General features: G+C 29.5%; 2 protein-coding genes across 15 annotated transcripts in view; one reads left to right on the forward strand and one right to left on the reverse strand.

The window, feature by feature from the left end:
- Window positions 1-197: 197 nt before the first annotated feature.
- On the forward strand, window positions 198-3,603 carry LOC127067444 (polynucleotide 5'-hydroxyl-kinase NOL9). Of its 5 annotated transcripts, none has more exons than XM_051002344.1 (8): window positions 198-364; window positions 435-608; window positions 706-833; window positions 929-2,359; window positions 2,441-2,640; window positions 2,724-2,774; window positions 2,915-3,105; window positions 3,238-3,603. In XM_051002344.1, the coding sequence occupies exons 2-8, from the start codon at window positions 443-445 to the stop codon at window positions 3,474-3,476; spliced, it is 2,406 nt and encodes an 801-aa protein (XP_050858301.1). In that variant the 5' UTR covers window positions 198-364; window positions 435-442; the 3' UTR covers window positions 3,477-3,603. The 5 variants fall into 5 exon arrangements, with proteins under 5 accessions (XP_050858301.1, XP_050858302.1, XP_050858299.1 ...); XM_051002345.1 differs by having other exon boundaries at window positions 706-827; XM_051002342.1 differs by having other exon boundaries at window positions 199-364; window positions 435-629.
- Window positions 3,604-3,723: 120 nt separating this feature from the next.
- Window positions 3,724-9,921, reverse strand: part of LOC127067434 (DNA (cytosine-5)-methyltransferase 3B-like) — an 84,835-nt gene continuing 78,637 nt past the window's right edge. For 9 of the 10 annotated variants that reach the window (XM_051002310.1, XM_051002307.1, XM_051002317.1 and 6 more), the window contains 17 exons: window positions 7,853-8,945; window positions 7,665-7,753; window positions 7,475-7,582; window positions 7,327-7,408; window positions 7,128-7,235; window positions 6,891-7,034; window positions 6,698-6,789; window positions 6,443-6,553; window positions 6,042-6,270; window positions 5,822-5,949; window positions 5,702-5,749; window positions 5,559-5,623; window positions 5,192-5,457; window positions 4,882-5,118; window positions 4,631-4,772; window positions 4,338-4,552; window positions 3,724-4,198 (listed from right to left, as the gene is read on the reverse strand). In XM_051002310.1, coding sequence (XP_050858267.1) covers window positions 3,987-4,198; window positions 4,338-4,552; window positions 4,631-4,772; window positions 4,882-5,118; window positions 5,192-5,457; window positions 5,559-5,623; window positions 5,702-5,749; window positions 5,822-5,949; window positions 6,042-6,270; window positions 6,443-6,553; window positions 6,698-6,789; window positions 6,891-7,034; window positions 7,128-7,235; window positions 7,327-7,408; window positions 7,475-7,582; window positions 7,665-7,753; window positions 7,853-8,945 — 3,369 coding nt within the window. In that variant the 3' untranslated portion in view covers window positions 3,724-3,986. Of the gene's footprint in view, window positions 4,199-4,337; window positions 4,553-4,630; window positions 4,773-4,881; window positions 5,119-5,191; window positions 5,458-5,558; window positions 5,624-5,701; window positions 5,750-5,821; window positions 5,950-6,041; window positions 6,271-6,442; window positions 6,554-6,697; window positions 6,790-6,890; window positions 7,035-7,127; window positions 7,236-7,326; window positions 7,409-7,474; window positions 7,583-7,664; window positions 7,754-7,852; window positions 8,946-9,402 lie in introns of all 10 variants that reach the window. The other variant, XM_051002309.1, reaches the window with a different exon arrangement.

The raw sequence follows: 9,921 nt of genomic DNA on the forward strand, positions 1-9,921 counted from the left end.
ATATATATAATTTTTTTCTATTTTTATTTTTATCAAACTTTATCTTTTGTTTTAACATAAATTTCATAAAAAATAACTCATTAACGATTAATAAATATTTATAAAATATTCTATGCATTCGTTCAATGAATGAAATGAAAATAGAGGAAGTTAGTTGACATCATTTTCAAATTAATTCGAGAGCCCGCCATGCCACATGACTAAACTATTACAAACAATACCTTTAACTCATAGGAATTTTTATTAAGGTTAGATTCTACGCATATTTTTCTTTGTCAAAACATGCAATACTAAATAAACATAATTAGTATTGATATTTAATATCTATGAATTAAATAATAGTACAAGAGGAAACATATATAAGGTAATCATTTAAAAACTTCTTATTTTACATTGTTATATACTATATTCTAATACTTTTTTTTCTTGAGAAGATAACAGAATGGATATATCTTGCGATCTTGATAAACATTATCTTAAGAAATCTAAGGATACGTCCAACAGAAGGAATTCTTTACCAGAATATACTGCATTTGAGCAAAAAAAAGGCAAAAATTACAATGCATTTAATACGAAGGCCAAAAAAACTATTAAATTGTTATCTAAAAGTAACGACGGAATTATAGAATGTATAACTTATCTTTATGTATGCACGACTCTAGCATTTATATTAAGATATCTTGCAAATAATTATCGTAATTTTAGATGATACGAATGTTTCTCTTAAATCGAATGATTGCAAGATCATAGATTCGACCACATATGGTACAGTAAAGATACAGAACAGCACATTTGAAACGCATAGAAGTCTTGATTCTTCGACGATCGTGGAAGTATTAACATAACATTTTAATAATATCTTTCAACTCTTTTTAGCAAATTTTTTTTTATCAATATTTTCAAATAACAATTCTATTTTGTTTGACAGAATATGTCTATGTCAAATATAACAGATTCGTTAGAAGGAAATAAAAATAAATCTTTACAAAAAATATTTAATGATTTGGATACGTTACAAAATGATGCCTGTATTGATAATGACAATGCACATATCGTTGCCGAATCTATAAATCCAAACGAGATTTCTACTATTCAATATGGTCACAGGAAAAATCAGAGAATGAAATTTATGAATTGCAATGAAAAATCGCAATCTAAATATGATATTCCTGAAAAAAAAACAACAGTTACAAAAAACAATGAAATGCAAGAATGCACTGAAGATTCAACGATGCGTAATATCGACGGACAAAGTATTGAATCTAAAATAGTGAAAGAAAAATCGAACACGTCCACGTCAAATTATAATGAGAAGCTACACTTATATTGTTTGCATAATAAAGTATTAGTGATTATGCAAGAAAAGACAAGTTTTTGTTTTACTGGGAAGCTAGTGATAAATGTATTGTACGGTGCTATAGAGGTGTATGGGTCTCACATTACTACGTCAAATTCTCCAATAGAAGTATATTCTCCCAGAGGATACAGTCTCGTAGCTGTAGAAACGAGTAAAAAATTTTTGATGTCCGACATCAAAGATATTTGGACATATTTATCTCAGGAAGGTATTAATCCTGACATAAAAAATGCATTGCAATGCGATATTAATCGATGCAGACCGGGTATGGCAGTGATTATTTTATGGAATTTGGAGAACAATTTAACAACGTTCGTTAATACTTACTATCCAATAAAATTATTTCCTAAAATTCGCAACGTCAAAAATTATTCCTGGACGGACACAAGGAGAGCTGAAATGATATTGCAATCCAATCTTTATTTCGATAATCATAATTATAAAAGATTGGTAATCGATCCGACTGTCACAGGAATACTTGCTGAAAAAATCCTTAATCGTTGGTATTCTCATGACTGGTCGTGTACATTAATAGCAGGTGGTAAAAATGTTGGGAAATCTACTACCGTACGTTACTTAATAAACACGTTATTACCGACTTCTCGGATGGTCGTTTTGGTGGATGTTGATCCTGGTCAAAATGAATGTACTCCGCCTGGCAGTATATCTTATAGTTTGATCGAGGAGCCGTTAGCTGGACCTAATTTTACACATTTAAAAACACCAGTTTATCAATTGTACATAGGAGATGTAAATGTTACTCGGTGTATCACGAGGTATATCGAAAGTGTTAAGTTGTTGGCGAATAAATTGTTAAGTTGTCCGACTATGTCACGTTTACCGATAATTATAAATACAATGGGTTTCACACAAGGAATAGGATGGGATATCGTAGTGTTTACGATCAAGCTCTTTCGGCCTTCGTTCGTCCTACAAATAATGTCAGAAAGGACAAAAAATAATTATCCGAATTTACTGAGTAGCGATATTATTGATCAACAAGTAGGTGCTATCATCTCCGTAAAAAATATTTTTTAAATTACATATTATGTAATAATGAAAAAAAAATTTTTTTTTTCATAGACTTTTACAGGCTTTTCGTGGAGTAAAAATATTACGGATTGGAATAAGCCATGTTTACATGAGCTACAAGTTATAAATACAAATGCTGAGAAAAAACAGGAATCAACAAATGATTCATGGAACATGGAGCCTTATCAACAACGCGAACTCGCAATGATTTCTTATCTAAGTGGAATTGTAAATTCCAATGGAAATTCTACGTGAGATATTAAAAATTCTTTTCTTTTCTTTTATTATTTTTTCTTCCTACGAAATATTAGATTTTTAAATAAAAATTGTTTAGATTTCCTGCCACATCTGCATCACTCAGCATCAACGAAGCTGTGCCATTTGTGTTAGTACAAAGTCACTTAATAATTTCGCTTCGCATCGATGTTCGAGATTTATATATTTTCTGCTAACATCTGCTATAAAATATATATCTTATTAATATGATTTATGTATATATATACTCATATACATATTTTTTTGCAGGGCACCTTTTGCTTCTTTAACTATCGCTCTATTACGAGAATGCGTACCGCCTTCACGTGTATTAACTGTAATCAATGGTAACATGGTTGCTCTGTGCGGCATTGATTTAACAAGTGATTTATTGCAAGATGTTATTCTATCGATACCTCGTATATTAACCAGAGCACCTTTGTGTACTTGCTATGGCTATGGTAAATTACAAATAAGTAATATATTGCTTCCTCACGTTTTCTTTCCTTTTAGCATTGAAATTTTTTATGATCACTTTATTCAACGAGCTAATCCTATCTAACCTATCTTCTTGATTTTATCTGATATTATAGGAATAATTCGAGGGATTGATATGGATAAAGAAGAAGTGTATATAAATACGCCATTACCGCTGTCACTTATGCGACACGTTAATTGTTTAATAGGATCTATACCTATACCTGTTAATTTACTTCAGTTAAATCAACGCAATGTACCATACGCAGGTGGTAACGATGCTTTACCAACGAGTCGTGATCCACGTAGAGGATATTTCCGTATGAGATATGAAAATAGACAAATGTCGAGTTGAATCATCTATTTTAAGAAAACTAAATAACTATTTTAACCATTCACTGTTCATAAGATGAAACTTATCCAAGAAAATCTTATAAAAAAAAAAAAAAGAAAGTGAAAATACACAAGAGAGTACAAAGAAACACTTGAATTAAATTTGTTCTTTACCATTTATCACTGTAAAATAAAAATCGTCTTTTTTCTTTTTGATTTAATTATGTTTAAAAAAAAACAGAAAAGAAATACGTTTAACGATAAATAAAAAATATATCTAACAATTTGTGACCACATGACTTGTTTAAAAAACAATTTTTTCGATTTATCATAATTAAACATAACCTTTTATAGAATTAAGTTCGATTCTTCATTACCGATGTTTCAAATATATTATCTCAAATTAATTTCATTTCTTCCAAAATTATATAACACTTTTCTTCTTCATTTCCGATTATTTATAACAAAATATCATCGTTCTATAAAAATATAAATAAAATGAAAATAGTGGCGATACTTTAGTCGTCTTTAGTTAGTCGTGCTCGTATAGAGAGCGCAACGGTAGGAATATGGCGGAAAGCGTCTGTACGCTCCACGACTTGCCAATTAGTTTTTGGCGTTTCTCCGCAGATAAGTTTTTAACGTCAGTGTAGTGCCGTGGAAATCCAAATATCTCTTCGAGCTCCGTTATCCATAACAAATCACTCTCGTCTTTCATCAGAATTGGCTTCAGCGCTAGTTTACCTAACAATATATATATATATATATTTATTTCAGGTTATTACGTATAGATATATGTATAGGTTATACGCACGTAGCTGTACATATAGGTTATATATCGTTATATTTTAAGATTTTAAATCGAATAACACTAAAATAATACCTTGTTTCAATGAATGTACATTTGTCGTCACTGTCCTGATTTTTTTTACTAAAGCATATCGATTACAATGTGGCGTAAGTACATCTTGTAGATCATGTTGATTTTCAGACGGCAAAGTATACGCATTTATCGGTAGGTTATGCCAATAAAGTCTTAATCGATGCTGAGGTGAGAAATCTGCAGAATCTATCACATCAGGTTCCTGTCCAAGACATCTTAACAAGAGAAACAGTCGGTAAAAAATCTCATCTTTTATTTTACTTATTTATTGTTTTAAATAACCACACGTTTACCTGTTGATTTCTAACCTATACTTAGTTTCCATATTGGCAACGTTTTCGTATAACCAAAATAAATGTCTTCCGTTATTAGCTTTTTTTACTAATTCCTTGATGCGTTTATATTCAAAGAATAAAACACCAGTTCCATTAGGATCTGAAATTAGAATCGATATTTAAATAATTGTATGTATGTATGTATGTGTGTGTGTGTGTGTGTATATATATATATATATATATATATGGTCATATAAATCAGTCGATACCATGAAGACCCAACCGTGCTGGATTTACAAGACTCAAGTCGTTACATGGCGATCCACCCATCACCAAATCAATAGGAGCAATTTCTTTAATTTTTTGTATGGTTATGTCTCTTACGTCTCCTAAATAAATAATACGATCTCCAAAATGCGAAGAGCTAACAGTCAAAGCGTCTTTGTCGATCTCACTAGCATAATATACTTCGATTTTTATACCCAATTTGAGGAGTACTACCAAACCTGTGAAAGAGAACAATAATTTGTGAAATTAATTGTGAAATTAATATCACCGCTTTAGACTTAATATCATTACCAGTAGCCAAGCCGTCGAATAGCGAAAGGACACGCATTTTTCTCTTTACCCAATTATTGTCTACTGCAAATTTCATTTTTGAATTAGGGTTTGTTCTAAACATATGAGTAAATTTTTCTTTCCATTCCGGCCGTGGTATTATTACTCTGTTTGGTGTAGAAACATTATCCATTTTACAAAGCAAGCATTTCCATGGATCTTCGAGAAGTATATCATGGTACTCATTTGGATATATTAAATGCTTTAGGCAGGCAGTGCAATAAACTCTGCAATAAACTCGATCAGTAGTGTTATAGAAATGATATAACCTGTAAAAGATAATAAAATGAAAGATATTAATTTATAAATATTTAAAAAGAATAATCACCGAGGACAATTTTCATTGTCACACATAACTACTGTACCAGATCCAGCACAAACGGTGCAAAAATACTGTAAACAAATATTTTTTTTTTATTATTTAAAATTTAATTGCATATATAAAATTCATTTTGAAGTACGTCTACGTACGCATTTACTGTCTGTACCGATCACAAAAATAGATGGTTTGAATATTTCCTATAATCATATACAATGTCATCAGTGCGATAGTAATTATATTATTTTAAAATCAATGTTTTAGAGATTTACCGAACAATCTTTGCATAAAGATCCTTTAAAAAATGGATGTTGTTCCATTTCTTCTTGAGATATCTTTAAACATCTTAAACATATGTCCTCTATTACAGCTTTGCCAATTTTTATCAAATGTAATATGTCTAAAAAAATTATATTCATATAAAAAAATATAAATACGGTCATACGTCTTATCTTTAAGTAAACAAATATATTAATGGAAGTATCAACTAACTACTATTGATAATGTCATTTTTTCGCTGATCATCAACAGTGACATTTATTTTCAATTGATTTAATTTACTTAAAATCAATGCAGAATATTTTTTTGATTCTTCTGAACATTTCTGTACTGTCAAGGACCTTTTTCTTACTTGTGAACAAACGTTGCGTTGTGAGGAATGTGTTATAGCATCTGCGATAGTCCAGTTTTCCGTATCATAACCGAGCCGTAAATAATAATCCTGTAAACAAAATTTTCTTTTAGCTTAACAATATCGAATCATATGGTAACATAATTACGTCAAACTTTCCAGGAACTTAATATAGATACAGAGACTTTAATGCATAAGCCACATATTGATTGATAAACTCATGGTGTTATAAAATAACGACATAAACATTTTTCCAATTCACCTTAGAAGCATCAAGAACTCCAAGAAGATAAAAATGTTTCTTCGTACGTTGAATATACTCCTGCATTTTTTCCATTCCTTCTATAAATTTCATAAATGCACGATGGTGTATCTAAAATAATACATACAGTGATTGAAAAAATTGTATATTTTTAAATCTACAAAATTAGATAATACAAAAATTACCATTGACTTTAGACTCGTATATAATTTTATTTACACATATAAGATATAAGTTACGCGATCGAATATTTACCTGTGAAAATGTATAATCGCCATACCACATTATCCATTGGCAACCAAAACTGGGCTCTCGCAGACAGCAATCACGATAATCAATGATCATAGCTATATAACGAGATGAAAAGTACGAAATCATCTTTATAGAATAGATAACAAAATAAATAAAAATATTAAATCGTATTATAACAATAGAGGGATATATCAACCTGGCCACCAATTGTATCCAGCTATTTTTGCCCAAGCAATAACGCCAGGCCGTTGCTCCATCAAAGGTAATAATTCAGTATTCTTTTCGTTAAAACTCGTATCAGTACACTTCTCAACTTGTTTTTTAGTTTTTTCGGATGATTCTGAAAATATAAAATTCAGAAATATTCGTACTCAGTCAAATGATAAAAAGAACAAAGTAAAAGTAATGCTTAGAGCTAATGTGAGCTACATACGTTGTTTCTGATTCAACATATATCTTTCATTAATTCTTGAATTTTTTTCTTTTAGAAAATCTAATCTCTCTTGTATTTTAGCTGGATATGGGTAGAACTTAATCTCTTCTTATCATGTTATATTTAAATAAAAAGATCAATATAATATAAGTATTATTTTTATATTTGTTTCTCTCATATAATTTGTCATGTAACTTACTTTTTGTTTTATCAATGAAATTCTTCTGTACCCAAATATGATAAGGTTTCGTTAACAAGCAGCCACACTTTTCACGTATCATCTACAAAATTGATGAAAATTTTTAAAGACGAATAATTGCAGAAAAAGATTATATTTTAATACAAACCTGAATGGTTAAATCGATAGATTGCATGCTATCAGCAGATTCTGATTTTTGTTTGAGTCTTAACTCTAAATTATCGGTGAACGGTTTTATCTGTGTTTTTTCATTGAGCTGGAAAGACGAACGAAAAAAATAAACGTTAAGATTTTTTTATTAAATAGTAAAATTGATATATATGTATACATATATTTACAAGAGATATTAACGAGTCGCCGATCCAATAAACCCATAATTTTCCAGGTTCAGAAATCATTCCTACATGTTCTGCATCGATAATCAATGCTATAACAAATTAAATTAACCAATTTCATTATTATATTATTATTTAATGTGATGTATTACATAAATGAATAATACAATTCATATATATATTCAGTTTACCTGGCCACCAACCAGAACAACATCCCCATACTAATCTTCCAAGAAAATTCTCATTAACAGACTTATTAATTTTTGTCAGACCCCTAGTCACTCTGCGTAAATTCTGATCAATATCATCCTCCTCAAAAATATTCTTACAAGAATTATCCTTTTTTACTTTAATATCTTCAATTTTTTTCGTATTCGACGTATTATTCTCAACATGCGTTTTGTTCTCGGCTAAATTTTGATTCGAATTTTTCCCGGCAAAAGTCGAACTACTACTGTAGTCACGAAAGCACATTGAAAGATTATCTACCATATCATCTTTTTTAATTTCGTTCGATAATCTTTTAGCTAAAGGTATGTCGTGAATTTCGTCGAATTTCGAATGTTCACATTTGTTTTTATCTATTTTTATATTTGATGGTAAAAAAGAAATAGTCTCTTCGGAATCATCTTTGATGCTATCGTTTGAATGCGTTTTTGTATTGTCGAAATGCGTAGATTTAATTTCTTTTTTATGATCAACGTACGACCAATCAGGTTTCAACGAATCAGTGTTACCAACATTACTTTCTTCATAATCTTCAAGACTTTTTTCAAAAGCACTATCACTGTCCAAAGAATTATCAATTTTATTATTATCACGTTTATTATTATTATTATTATTATCGTCATCATCATCATCATCATCATCATCATCATCATCATCATCATCATCATCATCATCATCATTATAATTATTATTTATCGGACTCGATCTCAAATTATAAATGTCTTCATTCTCCTTTTTATCAGATGACAATTTTTTTTTATACCACAACTTTTTTCTTCCCTTACGTCGTCTTTTTAATTTTGCCTTGGATACATAATTTTTATCTAATTTAAATTTTGATCGTTCGTCGTTGATGAAAGGCCAAGACGATACAAAATTTGTCGTATTTATGGAACAGTTTAATGAACTTTTTTTCACGATCTTCCCATCATCCGATAACATTTTTATAGAAATATTTTTCAATGATGATTCCGTGAGTAATCCTAACTCCATTGCACAAACGACGGACCAAACGTTGCCTTCTAACCATGTTTTTGATTGAATTTGATTATTACACTGAAAACAAAAAGAAAGAAATACGAATATTTAACAAAGATCAATTTCTTTTTCATAGAGAAAATATTTATATTAATTTTAATCAATAATTTTGCAGAAATTTATACATGCATTCATCTAATATATCGATCATTTTTACCGTATATAAAAGATATGTCCAGATAAAAATAACGTTTAATATGCAAGTTATAATATCGTTTATAAATATTAATATATAATTAGATGGTATCGTCAATATAATTGGTGTATAATTGGTTACAGCGTATTATTACATATAACCTAATTTCTTTTTGTATATACGTAAAAATAATGTAATGTAAAAGTTATAATATAATTACATGATACAAAAAGTGATATACTAATTTACTAAAATTCATAAAATCATTTATCCCGCTATAATTACATTACATACTAATTACGATTTATATTTATACAAAAATAAAAACGAAATACATACATCCATACGCGCATACAATTTTATACATATACGTATATATACATACAAAATACCAAATTTACATAACATTGAAGAAATTTAAACGCTATTACATTAAAGTATATACCCGCAATATGCACTTTTAACTGCATTATCACTGAACAAGAAAAACACAAAAAAGGAAAACAGACAAGTGCGAACGTAGAAACAGAAAGAGAACAAGAAAAAAAGAGTGAAAGACATAAAGAAAAAAAAAAGAAGAAAGAAAAAAGAAATAAAAAGAAAAAGAAAAGAAAAGAAAAGAAAAGAAAAAGAAAGAAAGAAAGAAAGGTCCGGAAATTCATAATGAACGATGATGTCAAGTGGATTCCGTAGTTGGCATCGGCCGTGAGAGTGAGAGAGAGAGAGAGAGAGAGAGAGAGAGAGAGAGAGAGAGAAAGAAAGAAAGAGTGAGAGAGAAAATGAGAATGAGAGAGACAGAGAGAGAGAAAGAGAAATGAAAATAGAATGGTATATCGCGACGAACACGAGAAAGAATCA

The sequence above is a fragment of the Vespula vulgaris genome, chromosome 11, assembly GCF_905475345.1.
Source record: "Vespula vulgaris chromosome 11, iyVesVulg1.1, whole genome shotgun sequence".
NCBI classification, from domain to species: Eukaryota; Metazoa; Arthropoda; class Insecta; order Hymenoptera; family Vespidae; genus Vespula; species Vespula vulgaris.

What these genes read in the sequence shown, in the direction of transcription:
- LOC127067444 (XM_051002342.1), top strand. Translation starts at nt 443, where the DNA reads ATGGATATATCTTGCGATCTTGATAAACATTATCTTAAGAAATCTAAG. An exon ending in GCGATATTATTGATCAACAA is followed by an intron (nt 2,360 to 2,440) that starts GTAGGTGCTATC and finishes TTTTTTTCATAG; the next exon opens with ACTTTTACAGGCTTTTCGTG. An exon ending in AATTCCAATGGAAATTCTAC is followed by an intron (nt 2,641 to 2,723) that starts GTGAGATATTAA and finishes AAAATTGTTTAG; the next exon opens with ATTTCCTGCCACATCTGCAT.